At 33.3% G+C, this 24,132-nt stretch overlaps 1 protein-coding gene across 1 annotated transcript in view; it reads left to right on the plus strand.

Annotated features, from left to right (window-relative positions):
* Birc6 (baculoviral IAP repeat containing 6) overlaps window positions 1-24,132 on the plus strand; it is a 189,449-nt gene that overhangs the window by 59,685 nt on the left and 105,632 nt on the right. The window contains exons 23-40 of the mRNA XM_033762215.1: window positions 2,508-2,654; window positions 5,738-5,925; window positions 6,644-6,967; window positions 7,190-7,289; window positions 9,158-9,372; window positions 9,530-9,738; window positions 10,048-10,394; window positions 11,039-11,258; window positions 11,767-11,900; window positions 12,578-12,715; window positions 14,410-14,537; window positions 16,914-17,045; window positions 18,057-18,272; window positions 18,909-19,092; window positions 19,706-19,861; window positions 20,940-21,073; window positions 21,706-21,859; window positions 23,622-23,738. Coding sequence (XP_033618106.1) covers window positions 2,508-2,654; window positions 5,738-5,925; window positions 6,644-6,967; window positions 7,190-7,289; window positions 9,158-9,372; window positions 9,530-9,738; window positions 10,048-10,394; window positions 11,039-11,258; window positions 11,767-11,900; window positions 12,578-12,715; window positions 14,410-14,537; window positions 16,914-17,045; window positions 18,057-18,272; window positions 18,909-19,092; window positions 19,706-19,861; window positions 20,940-21,073; window positions 21,706-21,859; window positions 23,622-23,738 — 3,243 coding nt within the window. The remainder of the gene's footprint in view (window positions 1-2,507; window positions 2,655-5,737; window positions 5,926-6,643; window positions 6,968-7,189; window positions 7,290-9,157; window positions 9,373-9,529; window positions 9,739-10,047; window positions 10,395-11,038; window positions 11,259-11,766; window positions 11,901-12,577; window positions 12,716-14,409; window positions 14,538-16,913; window positions 17,046-18,056; window positions 18,273-18,908; window positions 19,093-19,705; window positions 19,862-20,939; window positions 21,074-21,705; window positions 21,860-23,621; window positions 23,739-24,132) is intronic.

Here is a 24,132-nt window from a genome sequence, read left to right on the forward strand (position 1 = left end):
CTGTTTGACAGCTTAGCCTCTCATGACCTTATTTCCATCAAACCAACTCTTTTTTTTTTTTTCTTAAATACCAGGGATTGAACTCAGGACCTAGAGCTTGTGACGAAGGGGGTGGAACCACTGAGCTAAATCCTCAGCCCTCCACCACACCAACTCTTATTCTCATTCTCTATCCAAGTGACATATCAACTAGTTTGTTGCAGTTTGATTGGGAATTAGAGGATAGGTGGCTTGAGCTAGTGGTATAGGTGCTTTTAGGGTACTGTAGGGCAGAAAGCCTTCCCTTATAGTGACAGTATAAGGAGCAAACAATAAAGTTGAGCCCGTGCTTTCTGGCATTTAGGTTTGCAAGAACAGTGGTATTGAGTAAAAACCACTAAAAAGGGAAGAAATAGAAATTGTGACGTCTCCATATGAATATTTTGTCATCTTATTCATCATCAGATCACTGCATTTCTTCCCAACTAAAGACACGAGCTGTGCAAGACAAGGGTTATTCTTGCAAGATACCTGTCTTACTTATGCCCCACAATGAGGCTGTTAGCCTATCCTACCTATTTTGCTCCCATGTGTATTGAAATTCTGCTCCCTGTCTTATTTATAACAATGACTTGATAAGAGTTCCATGCCATAGTTGTCTTGAACCTAGTCTGCAGTAATAGCTTTTGAACTCATCTTCCTATAGCTGTTCTTGCTTCACTTCATTACCTTCTCCACATTTCATTGACTTTTCTGAGTTCAAGCCCAATCACTAAATCTCTCTCCTAAAAATGCTTTTCATAGCTTTCCATTTCTCTGATATTCAGGGTGTCTAATAGAGCATATAAAAACCCTGTAAAATTAGATACTTTTTCTTTTACCACATGAATTTTTACCATTGTTTTATCTCCTTTCTTTGGTGTAGTGATTCTCAAAATATTGCCCTTAGTGTTCCTGTAATACTTTAAGGAGACCTAAAATGTGAGAACTATTTTTATAATAATGCTACAAATATGATTAGCCATTTTCACGACACTAACATTTGTGCTGTTTATGCAAAAACATATTCTTTGCTATTTGAAATAAAAAACTTCAGTTTCATTTATAAATTACTTAGTGAAGCAGTAAAACTAAAATTTTGAGTCCATTATTATACATCTTTCAAATGCTCTGATCAAATGGGAAATATACTCTGAGCACTTCTACATGCTGAAGTCACACAGTGGTTTCACGGAAGTATATTTGTGTAATTTAATTACTGTCTGAATGGATTGAATGCTTTATGGAACACTGTTTTTATTTGCAACGATGGCTGATAGTCAAACTTCTCATTCAGACTTGGTTATTTGACAGTTGTTTTCTCAAAAGTGAATGACTATAACCTGTTCATTTTGGAAGAAGTTAATAGAACTTTTTGCCAGTGTTAAAAGTAGAGCCTTTACAGCAAAAATTAGAATTTTGGAAATCTTGCATCCTGTACAGGATCTTGATAGTTTCCCAATACATAAAAACTTTCACAATTGGATACATTTTAGTGAGCTTTATTTTCTGATATCCTATAATGTCATGTATACATTTGGAAGATTTGTATAGCGGAATAATCAGTATTTCCTAGATGATCTGTGCACGATATATGTCACCATCCCACATGTTGCATATGTTGAACAAATGTGTCAGGCCCTGTCTTGCCCACCAGTTGAACTTTGGAGAACAAGATTATGATAGTTTAATCTGGCATTTAGTAATCCTGCAAATGTTGATGCCCATTTGTATATCTTTCTGATCATTTCATCTCCAGATTCTGTTTTACTTTGCCTTTTAAAGAATTCTTCAAGTAGTGCTTACTCTAGAAAATTTGAAAGTAGTGAATTTAATACATAGTGAAATATCTTGTCACTGAATTCTTTTGTGTTCTTCATTCTAGTTTCCTTGCTGTGGTTCAAATTTTCTTTAGTTGTGACCATTTTTTAAACCATTTTTGCTAGACTGAAGTATTTTTTGTGAATAGAAAGTATAGTGTCTCGTAATAAATCTTGTTAATGTTTGGATATATTTCTTTAGTCTTTTTTCACTGCCTTATATTTATACAGTTTATAGCTCATAATATATTCTGATATTATGCTTACTTCATAGATTGTATAATAATTTCAGAGGGGTTTTTCATTTATTTGAAATTAAATTGTTGAATACAGCAATTCATGTTTCTTATTACTGAGTGGATGCTAGATTGCTTTTATGCAACTGGGCTTTTTTAGCAAGGGATCTGGTATTTACTTTTGTGAGATTTCTTAATACCATGTTCTTCGTTGAAGTACTGTGTAAGATTTGTGCATATATGTTCTTTTTTGTGGGGGGGGGCGGTACCTAGGATTGAATTCAGGACTTTGCTTGTGAGGTAGGCCATGGAACCAATGAAATAAAAGCCTGGCTCATATGTTCTTGTTAAACATGGAGTAGTAGCTATATTTCAGTGACTTGCTTTTTGAAGAATATCTTTACCTTGTACGAATTATCTTTTTCTGTTCTAGGAAATGGAAAGGTCAGTAGTTGTACAGCTGCTGAGGGTAGTTTCACATCCCTCACTGGACTCCTAGAAGTTGAGCCACTGCACTTTACTTGTGTGTCAACTAGTGATGGAACCAGAATAGAAAGGGATGATGCAAGTACGTTTACTGGTATATACCCTTCTTTTTATTATATACTTTATGCAGTACTAAACAAAAGTGATATGTAATTACTTGCGTATGTTTTTAATGTGTGGTTCTCATTGCTGTTGTGTTACATGGAAACATACGGGAGGGAGATTGGTCGTTATAGTATAGTTTCATATTCTTAGTGAATTCATAGGTAGGTACTCTTCCATCAAGTTCACCCAGCTCTGTGTGAATCCTTTTGTTTACATGTGTATGCATTTTTAGAAACTTTTTAATTTGAAAAATATCAGCCATAAAGGAAATATTTTAGTATATGTGCTGCCGAAGCGAGCACCATAATGGAAATAGGAGGAGTAGAACTCCTTGTTTCTGTTGCTGAACTTTAATAATCATCAAATGATGGCTAGTCTTTTTTGTGTATACACTTAAAGTTACCAGTACTGTATATTTAGTCTTTGAGAAGCTTTGGATGAGTAAATAGAAAATACTGTTTTTTAGACTAGTAATTCTAAGTAACGTTGCAGATCTGAAATCTTACTTGTCTTAAATATGTGTGTGGTAAAATTGGTGTTTAATAAAAACCTTCAGGAATGGGGATTTAGCTCAGTGGTTCTGCCGCCTGCCCCGCCAGTGCAAAGTCTGGAGCTTGATCCCCAGTACCAAAAACAAATAAACAATACCCTTCACTTAAAAATTAGGTTTCTCACTATTAATGGAAACATTCATTTCTCTGCTCCTTTACTGTTCTCATATTTTAACATGAATTTTTATTTACATTGAGTTCTCTTGTGGCACACATAATCGAAGTTTATAAAACTAAGAGTTTTTGTGTATGGTTTTATATCTTTTACTGTCACTGAAGGATTTATATATTGTCTTAAACTGATGTTGCTGGTGATAATTTTGTAAGTGGGTGTCTTTATTCTCTGCAACAGTTTAACAAAAAGCAAAAACAATTTCTAGGAGAAGCCATGGAAAACTTAATCTCATACTTAGCTCCAGAATGATAAAGGATTTAAAATAGAATTTATCAGCTTTTTATTTTTGCCCCCCACTTCAGAGTTATGTTCTATCTTAATTGTGGAAGTGATCACTAAGTACAATTCTTAGCTTACATAGGATAGAATTTTAAAATGAATTTTTTTAAGATATGGAGATTCTAGTAAGGTCAAAATCAGTTGGTTTTCTTGGACTGGTATAGTCATTTTGTAGAAATTTTTACAATGATATTGAAATAAAACCATGTTATTACAAAAAATTGAACTTTCAGAAAACTTTATAAACACATTATAAATTAGGCTCTGTCCTTGGCTTTGTCATGAAGTTTAGTATCCAGGTGTTTAATTTTTAAGAAAATTTATTTGAATTATTTGAAAATTAGTAAAGATTTCAAAAGCAGGGTGTGGTGGTGCATGCCTGTATTCCCAGTATTTGGGAGGCAGAAAGATTGCCTTTGAGTTCAAGTCCAGCCTGAACTACATAGCAAGACCCTGTCTCAAAAAACAAAACAGCATCAACAACAAAAACAAAAGAGTAAGAAAAATCTAAAGATAAAAACGTCAGTTTAGCCAGATATGGCTGGGAGGCTGAGGCAGGAAGATCAAAAGTTTGAGCCTTGCCCAGGCAGTTTAGCAATTTGGCAATATCCTTTCTCCAAAAGAAGAAAAAAGAAATCATTACTTAAGAAGGTCAAAGGTATAGCTCTGTTCGAAGAGCCCTGTGTTTAATCCCTGGTATCACAAAAACCTAGCTGTGAAAGAATATTTCTTTACACCTTCCTCCCAAGCAATGGAACTAGTTTCTGGAGTTAGTGTATGTGTAAACAAGAGATCATCTCTGTATTCTACACATACCTGAAAGCACTGCCAGCAGAGGTATCTTTGCTAGTTGTTAGGGCCACCTTGTCATTGTTAGGTGCTGAAAGATGACTGTAGTCTCCAAGCTTCCTGTTCACTCTTTTAAAATACAGACAGCCCTTGTTAGTTGTCAAAAAGATAGGTTACCTGATTGCCTGGACTTTCTTCTCTTTCCACTATTTATGAGAAAATTACTTCCTTCATCTTTAATTTTATTTGTAAAATGAGATTCTAACAGTATGTAATGCATGTGGCAATATAATGGTAACATATACTTTTCTGAGTTAATAAGTTGATAAAAAAGTTCATGCAGATTGTATTGGCTTTGGGTTCACATAGCGCTTGGTTTCTAATACCAGTCCTACCACTATCAGCTTTATAGGGTAAGTTCTCTTTACTTAAGCAACTGAAAAAGGGAATGATAAACTGTGGCACTCCTTTGGTAATGCATATTAAATTTGTACTAGTATTATACCAATTTAACTTTCTAATAAAGGCCTGCTATAAATATTGACTACATTTTTTTTTTTTTTTACTGGGGATTGAACTCGGGACCTTGCGCTTGTGGGGCAGGCAGTGGAACCACTGTAAATCCCCAGCCTGGCCTGATATAAATATTAATTCTGTTATTAGATGGCCCCTACTTCTTGTTTTAGATTAAGTTAGTTTAAATTGTGGAATTCAGTTTTCATTTCAGCTTCTCAAGTGCTTTTCATACATATTTAATGGAAGAAAGATTATTTGTAATACGTTTTTGAACAATATTGAAAAGGATAGTTAAACAAATACCTTAACTTGCAGGTCTTTCTAGTCTTTTATTGGTGGTAATGTTTATGAGTCTGCAGTGTGTGCTAGACCTTAGTTTATGTGCAATGGGCCTCTCTCCATCTAAATAATCTGGGGAATATAGTTTATTTGTTAGGTTCAAATTATGTAAGGTATCTCATCTTTAATGATCATTTCATTAAAATTAAATGAAATTTCTTCTGTACCAGAATTATTCATAAATTAAAAAGTATATTGGCTCTAATTTTTCCTCTTTTGAAGTCATTCCCAGATCTTAGAACTTGAATACCATCAATACTCTAGTGTTGTTTTTAAGATTTTACTATTTATGTTCTCATGATTCATTTTTTAAAAAATTAAAATTCACTATAGTTGTAGTGTCAAAATAGTATAATTTGTTTCTCTGTGAGCCTTTTCTTCATCCTGGTGTCTTTGTTCTTGTTTTCCCTTGTCTTATGCCAGTGAGTTCCTTCGGGGTTACTCCTGCAGTAGGTGGACTCTCATCGGGGACAGTTGGGGAAGCCTCGACAGCACTGAGTTCAGCAGCCCAGGTAGCTTTGCAGTCTCTCTCTCATGCAATGGCTTCAGCCGAGCAACAGCTACAGGTGCTGCAAGAGAAACAGCAGCAGCTTTTGAAGCTTCAGCAACAGGTTGGAGACTATTTGGCTCTATTGTTCATGCTGTCTCTAAACTTCAAAAGCTGAAAAAGTACTGTAAAAATGACCATTATTTTCATAAAGGAACATAGGTTGAACAATGTGAGCTAATCATTTTCAACAAAAGAATTGAGGTAAAGTCTTTGTGATACATTTAAATTTGTTAAAATGGTAGCATTACATTTTCTTTGACACATATTTGAGGAAATATGATTGATACTTTTTGTGCATTCCATTTGAATGCTCTTGATCAAGCATAATTACCAGATAACTTTTTATTGAATAGAGAACCTAAAACAGCATTTAAAAGACCAATTAAATTAGTGTGACTTAAAATTTAGTAAGAATGGCAGGTGTTTTATATATTTTATTGTGGTTTAAATGCACCCCATGACAATTTCAGTTGACAAATTATATCAGGTTAGTCAACATGAGAATCTACCTCCTGTTGATATTTTGTTTAGAGCAGAACTTCGTTTCCTTATTTACATTTGATTGTTCTGCTTGCTTTTCACTTTAAAAAATATACAGGAATTTTGTTTTCAGTATTTGAAGGGGTACACAGAGCAGTGTTCCATTTATATTATGTCCAATTTTGATTCATCGTTATATAATTAGCATCTAGTTAATCATGTTTCTCTTCATAATATTTACCCTATAAGCTAGGTAGGCAGGATTTAGTCTATATGTGTTGCTTTTACTTCTTTTACAGAAAGCAAAGCTGGAAGCCAAGTTACATCAGACAACAGCTGCAGCAGCTGCAGCAGCATCAGCAGCATCAGCAGTAGGTCCTGTTCACAACTCTGTGCCTTCCAACCCAGTGGCTGCCCCTGGATTCTTCATTCATCCATCTGATGTTATTCCACCCACTCCAAAAACAACACCACTTTTTATGACTCCACCACTCACTCCACCCAATGAAGCAGTTTCCGTTGTGATAAATGCCGAACTTGCACCGCTTTTCCCGGGCTCAGTCATTGATCCCCCAACAGTCAATCTTGCTGCACATAACAAAAATTCCAACAAGCCCAGAATGGTAAATTATGTTTTAAATAGGCATTAGTTTATCCATTTAAAATATTTTAAAGTAGACTGTAGCTTTAGAAGACAAAAATTTGTTATACTAATCCAATATATCAAATAAGATTCTTTTTATAAAATACTAAAAATTATACATCAGGAAGTGAAACCTGTTACTATTATGGTTAGTAGTTTTTATATAGCAAGAGTTACAGAGTTAAACCTTTTTGTTTTCTAGAATCCACTTGGTTCTGGTCTAGCCCTTGCAATTTCTCATGCTTCACATTTTCTTCAACCTCCACCTCACCAGTCCATTATTATAGAGCGAATGCATTCAGGTAATTTTTGAATTTTTTTAAAGTAATTTTCATTCTTCTCTGCTGGTCCTTTTATGACTTACTGTTAATTCAGTTTGCTTTTCCATTGTGAATAATCATATTTCCTTTTGGGTAAGTACATTTTGCCAAGAATAAGCACTATATAACTTTCAAGCTTTGTGCTTTTTGTATTGAATGGAAGAGTGCTGTTGAGCATGTTTGCTAATTTTGTTTGAACTGTGGATTTGGTTTTTATTGGAATCTTATATGTTGAAGTACTTACCTGCCTCACTTTGAATTGTCACTCACCATTACATTATAGATTACACTTCAAGGCAATACTCTTAAAACTAGCATTATTCTAATGAAATCTGCATTATTCTAATGAAATCTTTTTTTTTTTTAATGGTACTGGGGATAGAATTTGGATCCTTGCGCTTGCAAGGCAGGCAGTGGAACCATTGAGCTATAAATCCCTGGCCTTTTAATGATGAACTCTTTTTTTGAGACTAGCCAACAAAACTATTTACTATGCTAACTAAGATTAGTAACAATTAGTGGTCTTTATAGACAGTTTAAATTCATCTAAGTCTGTCTTAACGCTTGTGTACTAGGGTAGATGCTTTCAGTAGAGCATATATCTATAAGTAAATATTAAGAAGTTTTTACCTCCTGATTCTACCTCAGCAGCAGCAGAAGTCAACAAAATCCTTAGTGGAAAATGTGGATATGTCATGTATCCTGTAACGCTTTTCACTATGTGAACAATTAAGTTATACTTACTTTAATGCACAAGCTTGTGTTCTTTCTACAGAAATACTTATTAATTGATAACCTCAGAATTTATAATATTTAGAATGAAAACTTGCTATTTGCACACTTAGAAACGAGCAGTTTATATTGCAATTTGGGCAGCATATATATGCCTTGAGGAAGGGTTTTATGTATTATTTAATAATGTTGCTTTTTAGTTTTAGTCATTGCCTTTTTATCTTTTCTTCTTTCCATTGAGGATAGGATTCCTGAAAGTTTTTAGTTGCTTTCCTTAGTTGTAAAATGTAGAAGGTATGTCATTAGTTGCTTCTTATGCCAATGCAAAATAAAAGATTTTGTTATCATGAATGACGTTCATTATATTCTACTAACTGGGCTTGTTTTTATATCATGCATTAGATGAGAAATGAAAATCTGCATTTTCTTCATTTACTTCCTCAGGTACTGAGCTGAAGAAACATTAGTTTTGGTACTGGGAGGACATTGTTTGAAATGAGCTATTTCCCTTGGAGCCCTCCCCACCTATTTGGCCCTGTAGTCACATTTCCTTTTGACACCGTAAACCCAGTACAATTTGTAGCTCCACATAAAATTAATAAGGTTTAAGATACTAAAGTCATATAATATATTTCGATATTTTATGTCTAATGAAATTAAGAAAAATAGCCACTAGCCAAAAGAAGGGCAGATTGTACATTGTCAGTGTCTGTTCCACATTTACTGACTTAATTTTTAAAAGTAAAAATGTTTTAAATAAAGCTATTGTGTACAGGTGATTGCCTTCATAGTAACAGTCTTTTTTTTGTTGTTGCTTCCTTCCCGAGTACCGGGGATTGAACTCAAAATCTTGTGCTTGCCAGGCAGTTGCAGTGCTGCCCTATGTAGTAACAGTCTGAATCTGATAGTTTGTGACTTAAATCTAGGGTTACATAGTTTGGGGCTAGAAAAATTTTTGGAATGAGAATTGACAAGGTCACTTTTATTTGTTTCCTTTTCCTTTTTTTCCCTTTTGAGTTTAGTAAGTTGATAATTATGTTTCAAGATGATTATGTATAAATAAATATATGTATTTATTGGATATATTTTTTTTTCTCAACTGTCTTTTTTTTTCATAGGAGCTAGGCGATTTGTGACTTTGGACTTTGGAAGACCTGTACTGTTGACAGATGTATTGATTCCTACTTGTGGAGACTTGGCTTCCTTATCAATTGACATTTGGACATTAGGAGAAGAAGTGGATGGAAGGCGATTGGTAGTGGCAACTGATATAAGCACGCACTCACTAATTCTTCATGACTTAATACCACCTCCTGTGTGCAGATTTATGAAGGTAAAGAACTTTAAGACAGTAAATTTATGTTTTCTGTTTCTGAAAAATACTTAGGGATATAATTGACAAGTATAGCTATGCCTCTTTAAATATATTCCTCAGATTTTTTTATTATGGCTTATACGTATGTATGTGTATTTATAAATTTTCATTTTAGATAACTGTCATTGGACGTTATGGAAGTACAAATGCCAGAGCTAAAATCCCTTTAGGATTTTACTATGGTCATACCTATATTTTGCCTTGGGAGAGTGAGCTGAAGTTAATGCATGATCCTCTCAAGGGAGAGGGAGAATCTGCAAACCAGCCAGAAATTGACCAGCATTTAGCAATGATGGTTGCTCTACAAGAGGATATACAGTGCAGGTTAGTAGAAAATTGCACATATGTTTTAATTTTACTTCATTTGTATTTTATATGTCTTGTTTGTCTTTTTCCCAAAAAATTTCCTTTCATAACTTTATAGAAAAGAGCAAAAGAATAAGTAGAATATGAGCACATTACCGCCATATTTAAGACATGAAAAATTGTGATTAATTCCATTTATTAGTACTTATGAAAGAGTAATTCTTTTTAATGTTGGATTTTAACATTTTACGGATTTATCAGTTTGTTGAAGTGTATATGGAAAAAAGAATATTGAGTTACTAAAATTTTTTTTTTTTAAACTTACAGATATAACTTAGCCTGTCATCGTCTGGAAACTCTTTTGCAAAGTATTGATCTGCCTCCTCTCAACAGTGCTAACAATGCACAATACTTTTTACGAAAACCAGACAAGGCAGTTGAGGAAGACGGTAGAGTTTTTTCTGCTTATCAGGATTGCATTCAGCTACAGCTTCAGCTAAATTTGGCTCAGAATGCAGTACAGAGACTCAAAGTAGCTGTAGGTGCAAGCCGTAAGACATTGAGTGAAACATCAGATCCAGATGATTTAATTCAAACATCTTCCACAGAGCAGTTACGTACTATCATCAGATACTTACTAGACACCTTGCTCAGCCTTCTTCACTCTTCTAATGGTTTGTATCTGGGTCATATACTATAATGGCTGGGGATATATTGTTGCATGCTTTAGGAACTGTGCTAATATTTTCTGGGTACTGTTAATTTTGATAGCCTTTCTAATGTATTTGTGAAATTTATGTTTAGATTGACCCATTTCCCCGTTCCCCCTTATTTAAATGTTTAATGAGCCAAATTTCCAGTCCTTTTTACTTTTCCTAATAAGGACTAGTTTCTTGTTTTTTTTTTTGTTGTTGTTGTTGTTGTACCACATCATCTTTTTACTGGTAAAGTATATATTAAGTACTGCTTAAAAGTTCAATTGTGGTAAGTTGTCATAAATTGCTAACTTAATTTAAAACTATGGTTTTCCAGCCAAGAAATATTTTTGATCATTAAGACAGACATGCATGTATGCACACACAAATCCACAGCACAATCTGATAAACCTAACTAGAAAGAGATATAATTGACTTGATGCTCTCTTTTATCCTAAGTATTTAACAATTAAAATTCTGCTTACAAAGTAAATAAATAACAAGGTAAAGAGAATGTAATTGTTTGTTGATTGCTGGCAAAGAAGAAAGCACATACAGGCATGCCAATTTTGATATTATACCATACACTTAAATAGGAAATTTTATTTTCTCTCTTGTAATAGGGCACTCTGTTCCTGCAGTTTTACAGAGCACATTTCATGCGCAGGCCTGTGAAGAGCTCTTTAAACACTTGTGCATCAGTGGAACCCCAAAGATACGGTTACATACTGGCCTTCTGCTTGTTCAGCTGTGTGGTGGTGAAAGATGGTGGGGTCAGTTTCTTTCTAATGTTCTACAGGAATTGTATAATTCAGAGCAGCTTCTCATCTTTCCTCAAGATAGGTAAGTCAGAAAATGATGCTGGTATTTGTCATTAGTGCTTTGTAGCTCTTTCAATTATTGGCCAGATTTTGAAATCTTGTTTATGTGGTTACTAAGTGTGGGAAAAGGAAATGTGTATTTTCAGGATTTTGGGAGTGTTTAGTGAAGGGTACTAGTGCTATACTGACAAAGATTACATGAAAATAGACTACATTTTTAGTTGTCCATTTAAATCTGTGGGGATTATAGATTTGAATTTTTAAGCATATGGTAATATGCTTTTTGAGGCTCAGTTTAACTTCCCTGATTGTTCAGTGACTGCTTGATTTTTTTTTTGTGTGTGGATAACATTAAAAATTACAACCAATAACTAGAAAAAGCCGATTTTGACATAGCTCCAACTACACATCTTTCTTACCCTACCTGAAATACGATATTTTGAAGCAAACATTATGAATATTAAATCTCAATGTAAATTTTCAAAAATATTGAACAAAAAAACCAGCTAATCCTCATTGTCTTTTTTTAGAGTCTTCATGTTACTTTCCTGCATTGGTCAGCGTTCGCTTAGTAATAGCGGTGTACTGGAAAGCTTGCTTAATCTCTTAGATAATCTGTTGTCACCTCTTCAGCCAGAGTTACCCATGCATAGGAGAACAGAAGGTATTTCTATCAAGCATTTATCTTGATAAAAATAATTTTTTTCATAAAATATTGACTGAAATACTTAAGCATTTATTATAGCATATATATTATACTATTGTTTTGTGATATAGACATTTTAGAGTTAGCACTCTTCATGTGATTGACGGCTATTATTACTGTTAAATATATTACCTGTTTATGATTTGAAGTTTGAATTTTGAAATTGTTGTGGTATGTTTCTTTTGTACTATCATAGCACAAATCAGACTCCCTTATGTAAGTTTATGCTTGGATGCATACTTGCTGTTTTGGTCAGTGGTGAATTTCATTTAAGCAAGAAAATTATTTTAGGAATAAAAATTTATAACATAGATATTATGAATTGTAAATCAAATTGGATATTTCAGTTGCCTCTGAATCTTATACCTTGTTTTCCAGTTGATAAATTAGTATTTGTTGGACTGATCTCACATCTATTCTACTTTCGTACAAGAAAGTATCTGCCTTTTGTTAAAATCAATATTCTACTCAATTTATTGTCAGAGTATCTAGTTTTGAGGCCTGTTATACATAAATATTACCATTAGTAGTGATATAGTATGTTCTGAATTTGTGAAATGTTTTATCTTAGTTGTCTTCCGGCTTCATTAGGCCACATTAGTCACCTGTATCTCTCCCTTCCTCCCTCACTACAGGAGTGCTAGATATTCCTATGATCAGTTGGGTTGTTATGCTGGTGTCCAGATTGCTGGATTATGTGGCAACTGTTGAAGATGAAGCAGCAGCTACAAAGAAACCTTTGAATGGTAAAGACAGGGAAAGGTTTTTGACAGGTATCAGAAGTTTATAATAATATGTTGGTGGGGGTTTTGAGTGACTGCAGTTGTTCCAGAACTGTTAGTTAGCCTAGAGATATCAGCTCTATGTAATTTAAATAAAATGAGAATTATCAGGAATCTGTTTAAAGATAGACTATATTTCAGGAAAAACTCCTTGCTCTGGACATGACTTGAATTTCTGAAAACTGCTTTATGTTTCACAAGGGTTTCTGCCCATGTTCATTCAAATACTTGTAATACCATGCATAAAAGTGAGTTGTGAAAGAGAAATTTACAATGTTTATGTTTTATTTTAATATGATATGTCATTATTTTTACCACTATGAAGTTCAAGTAATTAGCTGTAAATTGTCTAATTTCTTTCTGAGGGGATTGCTGAGCACTGAATGAAGGGCAATTGTTGCCTACCACTGAACTGTATGCATTGACCTGCAAGTGGTGTTTGTGCTTAGACACAGACATTCCCAGGTTTTTCTGAGTTGTAATCTTTGTCTATAGTTTGAGGGACAAAGTAATAGGAGATCAAATCCAAAGACCTAATGTTTTTGTGCTCTTTTTTGAGAAGTATTTTTGCTAAGGATTTGAGGTAGCATTCAAATATGTAAGTATAAATATTCAGTTCTATAAAATTTGGAATTTTCCACATTGTCGGTATAATACAACGTTCCTTTGATACTTTATAACTAAAATAATTTTTGGTGCATAGTATGTTTTGAAAGGTGAAAGATTCTTAAAGATTAAGAATTTGCTGTTTATACAGTTTTTAGAAAATATATTTAAGATTCAGTTTACTCAGTTGTAAGACAGAAGAATACGATAATACTGCTAAAATAAATATAACTGCAGGCCTTGGGATTTAGCTTAGTGGCACCACGCCTGCCCGGCGAACATAAAGGTCCTGAGTTTGATGCCCAGTACCAATATATACACACACACACACACACACACACACACACACACACACACACATCTCTGCAGTATCAATTGATGTAGAACAGATAATTTTGGAAGTCTTATTTTTTATTTATATTTTCTGTATGGAAATCTTAGTGGAAGATTTTTTTTTAGGGCTAAGGAATTGAACTGAGACTTGAAAGAGGCATAGTAGAGAAGAGGGAAAAGTTTTACATTCATTAAATATGAGTAAAGAATTAGTGATGGATAAAGTGGTATTGGGCTGAATCAAGCAAAATAATGACACATAATGATCTGGACACACTTTAGAAGGTAAGGATAAATGTAGGTAATACAGCTTGATTTTCTAACTAGTCAATCTTATGTTGGCCGTCATTCATTAAATTGGGGAGTGTGCCCATTTTTGGTCTCTTCACAAACACATGTATTTAAAGTATTTATTATTAAACCTCAGTGACATTATTAAAGCTGCATTGTGCAAACAGTCTTAAATATTGTTGAGTACTTGTTATCCTAAAGGAAAGCTTGGAGGTAGAGAGAATTATGTTCTTAAACACATTTAGGATCTAGGTTAGAGTAGCAAGTTAGTTATTTAATGGTTGTAGGGTCAAATATTACAGTAGTTTCTTAGTAGTGATTTCTTTAAACTTTGTTGTGATTGAGTTTTTTTTTGTTTTTTGTTTTTTTTTTTTGCTTTTTTGGGTAAGAAAAGTAGTTGCAAATTGCATTTAACAAAATTACTACTAGTAAACTTGACCTTCTTTCTCTTTTAGGTAACCAGTGGAGTTTCATCAATAATAATCTTCATACTCAGAGCTTAAATAGATCTTCCAAGGGCAGCAGTAGCCTTGATAGATTATATTCCAGAAAAATCAGAAAGCAGCTCGTTCATCATAAACAGGTAATAGTCAAGTACATTAAGTTAATGTGTGAGATTGTCATTTTGTAGGTTGACAAATGTATCATCAGATGTTGGGTGTGACATTTGATGCAGCTTAGATTAACTGTTTGTATTCATAAGAGGGCAACAACAGTACCTCAAATACAGATTCTTGGTGATGTTCTTTCAACTGTTCACTTCTTTATATCTTTGTTACTACCATTCTAAATCAAGTTGCCATTATTTTTTGTCTAGTCCGAAGGCCTCCCAGCCTTTATTCTTCTTTAATCCAATGCATTTTCCTTGCTGTCCGTAAGGTTTTTAGATACAAACTGGTTATATTTCTACCTTAATTCCTAGAGTAGAACCTAGCGTGTTTTATGTGGTATTAAGTATGTAAGTAGGTATGTTAAGATGAAATGAGATTTTTATATGAAAATCCTTTGATCTGGTGAGATCTTAAGGCATTGGGCCTGTTTTTAAAAGGTGAAGTTTAATTTTTGCTTCTGTTTTCAACTGTGAGCTAAATGGATGTTTTTGAAGAAGAATAATGTGAAGTATCTTCCTCAATTCCTTTTTTTTTTTTTTTCTCTTTTGGTAGTGGGGTTTTAACTTGGAACCTTGCACTTGTGAGGCAGGTGGTGGAACCACTGAGCTAAATTCCCAGCCCTTTTTTAAAGATTTTTAGTTAACTTTAGGTAATACTTGTATCCTTTCAAATGCAGCTAAAATTTATTGGGCACTTAATGTTTATGCTTATCATATTTAACTGTGGATATAAAGTTGGCAAACAAAACCTGGAGTATAAATACGACCCTAGAATATAGTCAAATAAAATGTTACTATCTGATTTTTTTATTTTGAAGGACATTATTTAGAAGGCAAAATTTAAAAGGGCATGTAAGAAATAGTTGGTGGTAGGGCATCAGTTTTAATTTCTCTGGGTTGTATTCTGATTTGCCAGGGAATGTTCTTATTTCTAGGAAATAAACACTAAAATATTCATGTTAATTGGACATCAGGTTGCCAACTCATTCTCAAATAGTTTGGAAAAACTGTATTTTATAATAATTAAAATTGTGATTGTTTAGATATTATATTTTGTCACAGTCTGCATATGTTCAAAGATTTTTAACTAATTTTTGAAAATACTAAAATGCAGTAGTTACTGCTTTACAGTTACTCAGTTTATTATATATGCATGCTAGTTTCAATTTAGGAACATGTTCATATATGTAGATTACTATGTGGATTTTTCTTTATATTGATTTTCCCCCACATATTAGTAGAAGAAATTTATGAAATGTTCTTAGAGAAGATAGGTTTATTAAATTATTGGCTGCACCTTTCAAGTGACTTTCTAAGTAATTTTGTGTCTGTGTGGGAAAGTCATTCCATAGGTTGGAAGATCTTCGTGGGCAGTTTTTACTTCCTTTTGATCTATTAGTTTAGTGCCATAGGTTATTGATTGCCAGGGGTTGTGGGAAGATGTAGTTGTAAAAGGGCAGCATAACAGGACCTTGTGTTAAGTGTTGTTCAGTATTGACTCTCTCAGTGGATAAGTAGAATTAATGATAAATATAATGTAGAATTATATGCAATTGAAGGTGGCCCTGGGCATATACAAATAAATACAAGTGAAACTGTATTTGTAAGGAAATTACATATACATTGTATATGTAAGGAAAATTGATGAATTTTGAGTGTCAGTGCATGGTGTGATATGCTGTACTTTTGCAGAATGTTATTATGTGAAATAGGGTAATTCTGTAAGAAATCTCTGAATTCTTTGAATAAAAAACTAAAAACCAAATATATCAAAAATATTTCTTACTTTGATGGGGAATTCCCATAAAAACAAAGCTCAGAACGTCTTTCATTTTTAACAAGATCTTACCTTGCTCCTTGGTTGATCCTTGATTTAACCTCCCTAGTAGCTGGAATTATGGGTATGGGCCACTCTGCCTACAAGCTGGAACTCTTCAGCTAAAAGTAGTATCTTAATGAGATCCAGCCCAAAATGAAAAATAAAAAAGGACTCTGGATATTGGTCAATGCGAGTGCCCTGGTTTCAATCTCCAGTACCAGAAAGAAGTCCCCATCTATAAAAAAAAATTATTTACTACTAATATGTCACTTGATTTACTAATTGGCCTGTATAAGAAAGTCTTATGGTTATTTTCCTTCTCCTATAGGTAAAGAACTGATTCTTAATGGTAATATAGATCTTCAAGTCAGAATTTAGAAATTATTTTTTTTTAAATCAACAGTACAGTTAAAATTGTATTACTAGAGCTTTAAAGGAGTTACTTATTCCATTAGTTTTAGTTCTGAGAAGAGTAGTAATTTACTTTTTTTAGCACTTTATTTTAAGATATATTCATTTGTATTTTAAAGCAACTTAACCTACTAAAAGCAAAACAGAAGGCTTTGGTGGAACAGATGGAAAAAGAGAAAATACAAAGTAACAAAGGATCATCATATAAACTCCTGGTAGAGCAAGCAAAACTAAAGCAGGCTACTTCAAAGGTATGGCTTATACTTTATAATGTAATTTTTTCAACAGAAACCACTTTCTGTGTAGCATTTTAGATTATTTGAATATTTAAGTATCTGTAATAATGACCAGGAAAATTTAAATATTCTGATTACCAACAGAAGAATTTCCTCATGTGCATTGACATTACTGTCTGTTATTTTCATACCATAGTACAGAAATAGCTGGTCATGGTGGCACACGCCTGTAATCCCAGCATTTGGGAGGCTGAGGCAGGAGAATTATCATGAGTTTGATGCCACTCTATACTCAGTGAGAGTCTCTCCAGAAAAGTAAACAAATAAACAAACAACATAGAAATATACAGGTGGATCGTAAATGCCATTTTGTTAGCTGTAAAATTAATATATTATATGATATTTGTGGTTTCTCTTTTCCCTTTCATTATGTTATTGGAAGATTTTCAGGGCTTCATTAGGAAGTAAAACTTTTTGGATCTTCTAGTACACAAGGCTCAAATATGCATGTCCTTTTCTAAGTGAAAATGAATTTTAGTGATTTTTTTTAAATAACATTTAAAAAATCGTGGTATGTCTTTTAAGTACATATGTATATGTATCTATTATATGTTAGTAACCACATTTGTGCAATGTTTGTATAACTTATTCCACCAAATTTTGAAATAAGTTGAATGAATGCGTAGTATTTGAACATACATTAATTTTCTTTATCATCAACCTTGTATAAATCATGTTTAGGATGTCTGGGTAATATTTAAGATGTTGCATTTGATATAGTATGTTTCTGTGGCCTTTTTGTGGAATTTTCACTTTTCTAAAATTCTGTTATATATCCTGTATCTACTTTAAATAGGAAATAAGGTATATAGTCAGCATAGCTTTTAATCTTTATATTTGAAGCCTATGGTTTATGTAAAATTTTACTCATTAAAAGCTGCGTGTTGAGGGAAAATTTTCATTCTATAAATTTGTACTGAAATTTTTTCATTAAATATTAATTCAAATATACATTTCTATATGCAGCACTTTAAGGATTTAATTCGTTTGCGTCGGACAGCAGAATGGTCTCGTTCTAGTTTAGACACAGAAGTTACAACAACTAAAGAAAGTCCAGAGATAGAACCACTTCCGTTTACTCTGGCCCACGAACGCTGTATTTCAGTAGTCCAAAAACTTGTTCTGTTTCTCCTCTCCATGGATTTCACATGTCATGCAGATCTCTTATTATTTGTTTGTAAGGTAAGTAAACTGTTAGGTATAATTTATAAAAGAGACTCACAGGGTAGGAAAATAAAACTTGGAAAGGGTAGAATTTTTAAATTGATTTCCCCTATCCCGCCCTGTACCGAGGACTGTACTCAGGTCCTTGTGCTTGCGAGGCAGGTGTGGCACCACTGAGCTGCATCCCTGGCCCCCTTTAAATTGATTTTGATTAATAATCATTACTAGTTGTTTGGTTTTTTTCACATTTTTTAAAATCATTGTGCCTTGAAGGATTTAATAATCTTTTCTTTCCCTAAGGAAACTTGATTTAAATTTTAATTTAATTGGATGATTTGAAACATGGGTAATTTGGCTTGTCTAAATTTCTTTTCTTTTATTAAAAAAAAGATGAAATATACAAATAAAGGATCAAACAGTATTAATTAAAGAAACTTTAAAGCTATGATTACTGAAGCATAGTTGGTGTTTATAGAAGTTATTCCTAACTCCATCAGATGTAATGTCTAATATAAAATTATGTTCTTTGACACTGAAGTCATACATCATTACTGAAAATGATTATTTTAGTGCCAAAGTATTGATATATTCCTATTGTTTTTTAAAAAGAATGTAGTTGCTGATGAAATATGTGATTTATAAAATATATTACAGGTTCTTGCACGCATTGCAAATGCCACAAGGCCAACTATTCATCTCTGTGAGATTGTGAATGAACCACAGCTGGAAAGACTACTGTTACTTTTGGTTGGAACTGACTTCAATAGAGGAGATATATCTTGGGGTGGTGCTTGGGCTCAGTATTCTTTAACTTGTATGCTGCAGGATATCCTAGCAGGTTTGTCAATATTCAGTTTTCCTAGAGTAAACCAGAATTAGCCTGTCACTGCTCAATTAAGTAATCTTTAAAGAAAACTATAACCTTCTAAATTCAAAAAAATAAAAGTTTTCTTTAATGTTAAAATAATTGTGGCTATCTAAAATTTTTTATTTAATTATGTTAACAATTTTGATAAATGTAAGCATTTAGGGAAAAGTTAGGTTGTTAAAGTACCTGGACATAGATGCCGGTCCGCTTCGTTATTAATACCAGTGGGGTGCTACTCATTAGTTCTTTATGTGACTGTGAGGAAGTCATCATGCCTATGTTCTTTCATCTGTAAAATAAAGATAATAAAAAAGCATCTTCCTTAAAAGCACCTTTTGATGAATAAGTTAATGCAAGTAATATATTACTAATTCCTTGTACATAATATATATTTTGTGTCTCCTACTAGTTCTTTGGCCTTCAAAGGTGCTGCAGTGAGTCCTAGCTTTCCATAGATAGGTGCAGGCTTATTTTCTTCAGATTTTTTTCTGTTGGCAAAGCATGTATTCTGTCATTCTTTAACCTGCTTTAGAAGATTTTGTATAAATTATTAAAATGGTTAGGACTGTCTCTTTAAATACAGGGGAATTGTTGGCTCCAGTAGCTGCAGAAGCCATGGAGGAAGGAACAGTGGGTGATGATGTAGGTGCAACAGCTGGTGACTCGGACGACTCTCTTCAGCAGTCGTCAGTTCAGTTGCTGGAAACTATAGATGAACCTTTGACACATGATATAACGGGTACAGTTTTAATTGTGTTTTCTTTTGAGTATCCTGTAGTTTCTGTTAATGAAAGTGTTTCAAAATACAGAATGTCAATGAAGCATAAAATGTTTTTTATTAAGTTTTTGCCCTTATAAATGACCTCAGTCATTTTTCTGATAAATATATTTTGCCTTGCCTCTCTGAATGACTAATGTTCATTATGAAAAGTACTAACACTGTCTGGAATAGTCTTCCTCCTTTTATTTGCACAATGAACTCCTCATCTCAGATTCATATAAATTATGCCCTTCTGTAACCAGGGATTTAGCTCAGTGGTTCTGCCACCTGCCTTGCAAGTGCAAGGACCCAAGTTCAATCCCCGGTACCAAAAAACAATTATGCCCTTCTCTAAGAGTTGGAGGGTCTTTCCCTTCTGTGCTCCCCTTATACAATCAAACATCTTTCCTAACATATACCATATACTTCTTTCATTGGTAGCATATCCCTACTTTTGAACACTTATTGAAGAGAGATTTGTTTATTAGTGTTTATGTGCATATACTGACACAGTACAGTATTGTTGTATGGGGATTGTATGTTGAGCATTCTAAAAATACACGTTAAATTTGAGAATGGGAAGGATGGGAGAGGAACTGTAGTAGAGAATAGGAAGCTACTTAAAGCTTAGAGAGCAGAATAATTTCTAATTCATAACAGAACAAGTTAAAATAGTCTTAAAATTTAAATCTTTACTTTTTTATTACACTAGATAATATCTGTTGTTATGGATGAAATACTATATAAGGAATTATATTGAGTATAATAGAGTAACTTTAGTCATTCTAGAAATATTTTTAGCAGCAAAGTTTATGTAACTACTCAATAAGAGTTTTCTGTAGGAAATCAGATACCACATTGTTTTTATTGTGTTGTGGGGTGATATTTGCATACTGAGTAATACTTGTTAAGTATAAAAACTAGAAATTTTTATTTCAGGCATATATATTTTACATTCAGATACAGTACAATAAATTTTTCTCTTAATGAAAACAGTATATCCTTTAATTTTTAAGTGATATACTCTACCAATAGAATCATTTTAAATTATTTGAAGGTACACCTCCTCTCTCTTCTTTGGAAAAAGAAAAAGAAATTGATCTTGAGTTGCTTCAGGATCTAATGGAAGTTGACATTGATCCTTTAGATATTGATTTGGAAAAGGATCCTCTTGCAGCCAAAGTTTTTAAGGTATGATACATAAGAATATTCTTTGCAATTAAAGGCTTTAATCTTACTGTTTTGGCTAAAGGAGCAAAATATGCATATTTATTGCCACATACAGACCAATATTCAGCATACTCAAAATGCATTAAATTGCTATAGGTACTGTAGTATTTTAAAAAATAACAATCTAGTAGTATAAAATGAACGTACTATTTTTATTGATAGAGCTTTTAATGAGTACGATAATAACCATTAATAAGCATGGTAAAGTTCAGATTATCAGTGTTTCATGCAGCCTGAGCTCATTATAGATTTTACTTTTATCTTAGTGGCCACTGCTTTGGAGAAAGATACGTGTGCAGCCTCCTAGTGGCACTGACCTCTTGGCATGTTAGTTTTTAGTAAAGGTGCCAGTCTCTCAGTTTCTGTGTACTTTTGGATTTATTTAGATAAGGTATTTTTTAGATTTGGCACAAAACAATGAGGCTTTTGTTAAACCATTCTTATAACTCATTAAAATTAAAACTGGATTGTGGGAATTTAAAAGATGGAAGGAATATTTCTTGTGTATTCTTGTTTGGACTTAGATAATATAACTTTGTTTCAGTAAGGAGACATGAATATAAACTACAATTTTTTTTTTTCATTCTTTTAAGCCAATAAGCAGTACATGGTATGATTATTGGGGTGCTGATTATGGCACCTACAATTACAACCCTTACATCGGAGGTCTGGGCATTCCTGTGGCAAAACCACCAGCAAACACAGAAAAGAATGGCTCACAGACAGTCAGTGTTTCAGTGTCTCAAGGTAAGTTTATGTGGGAGTATCTGATCGCAAATGCTGTGCTTAAAACAAGTATTAAATGTATGCATACTCTGTCCCTTGACAAACTGAGTGTGGTTGTGTGCTGGGAGGCTTTAGAATCACAGTGGTGTTCAGATTGCCAGTCAGAGCTCTTTTTATTATTGTTAGCTTTGGGGGAGCTTCCATTTATTGATAGTTCACCTTTTTGTTTCTCTCTTAAAAATAACAATATTATGCAGTTGGCAATGATTTTGACCAGTTATGCTTTGTTTTAATTTCCTATTTTTTAAAATAAATTTTTTGTTTATAAATAGAACAAAACCCTATCAAATACTAGTTTTTCTGTTTTTATTAGACATACTTAATTTTTTAATAAAATATTTAAAAAATGTTATATACATTTAATGAAATGTAAGTACAGTGCAAAGAATCTTTGGTAACCTGTCATTTGAAAGAAAGTTGCTAATCTGATGTTACTTTTGATCATTTTACAAAAATATGCAGTCTACTATATATATCAAGAAGATTATTCAAAATCAGGAAATTAATACTGTGCTCCTTCCTCTGATTCTGCATCCTATTCAGTGGCCCAGACTTTTGTCTGTCCTGCTGCTGATACTAAGTTTAATCACTATTAAGGAGGCCCCTACTGGGCTTCTTCATTGTGAAATTGTTCTTTTCTCCTTATGAAAAGTTTCTTTTAGGTGCATAGAAGCTATAAATAATCTATTCCTCATTGAATTTCTGTTTTTAAAATTGATTAATTTATTTAGTCACTTAGTTTTGAATGAACCCATGACTTTTTCATTCTTATGTTTTTAATATGTTGTCATTTGTTTCTTATTTTTATTGTGATAAAGTGTAAAACAAAGTTTGTCATTTTCACCATTTTTGTGTACATTTCCGTGCCATAAAGTTCATTCACTGTGTTATCTTTGTTTAATTTGATATTAACATTGTCTCACCTTGACTGGTAAGATCTTTACTTTTTTGCCTGACCTTTGAACACGTCCTCATCATTCTTTGAGTACCTTCTTATTTTCTGGCAAAACATGATACCCCAGATTTGACATTTATCGCACTTGCCCCACTGATTATTAGCTACTTTTGGATGCAGCGTAATAATTCAGACCTTTTTGAAGAGGAGAATCCTGAGAAACCAAGGGATGGATACTATTTTGGTGGTTGTTTCCATGACTTCTTGGTGGACAGAGTCAGGGACTCTTTGTGGTTTGTGATTCTACACATCTGTCACTCTGTATTGAATGTGGTGAGTTCACATCGATTGATACATCTGGTTTTAAGTAGGGTTTTCCTCTTCTCCCTTTCCATATTTGTGTCTTTCAAATTGAGTAATTGACTCCATCATTCTTCATATATTCTACTGCTTCTACTATCAGTACTTGACATAATCTCGCTGTCTTTGTATAACCAGTGCCCTATCTTTAATCTCCTTATCACACATGTTCTCCTTGGCTTTGATACCACCTGCTAGACTTCTGCTGCAAGGACATCCTGCTTTCCCTTTAATGGGTTCAGGTGTTGACATTTTATTGTAGGAGATAGGACACGAGTGACAATTACAATCATAATGTCCTTTTTTTTTCTTTTTTTTTTTTTGAGACTAGGTCTTGGTGTATAGTTCAGGCTACTCTTGAACTCTCTGTGTAGCCTAGGTTGGCCTCAAACTCACAGTGATCCTCCTGCTTCAGCATCCCAAGTGCTGGGATTATAGGTCATAATGTCCTCTTAATTGCTTTTGTAGCCCTAGACGCTCGCCTAGAAGTTGGACTTGAACAGCAAGCAGAACTTATGTTGAAAATGATGTCTACTTTGGAAGCAGATTCCATTTTACAGGCATTAACAAATACATCTCCGATGTGTAAGTGAAATTATCATTCTTGGAGAATTGCAGTGAATAATTTGCCTATTGATTACTTTCAGGTGAATTAAGCAAAGACAGATTTTAAAATTTCATGCCTGGTGTGAATCCATAGGACCTTGGTATATAGCATCTTCCTTTTTCTAAGTTAGTACCAAGTTGAAAAATATGACAAACTTTCATGTAGTACTTTAAATTTGGTCCAAAATCCTTTTTTTATTTTTAATTGTGCTGTTGTAGGTTAGTGAAATTTCTTTTTGTTAATTTGTTTGTTTTGATTTTGCTTTTTGCTTTGTGTGTTGTTAAGCAAGCCTGTTGGTATTTCTGGGGATGCCTACATAGATTCCTTCCTGCATTATCAGTCTATAATAAAATGGAGATTTTTTTTTTTTTT

The sequence above is a fragment of the Fukomys damarensis genome, unplaced genomic scaffold, assembly GCF_012274545.1.
Source record: "Fukomys damarensis isolate Sample0158 unplaced genomic scaffold, DMR_v1.0_HiC HiC_scaffold_2, whole genome shotgun sequence".
Taxonomy (NCBI): domain Eukaryota; kingdom Metazoa; phylum Chordata; class Mammalia; order Rodentia; family Bathyergidae; genus Fukomys; species Fukomys damarensis.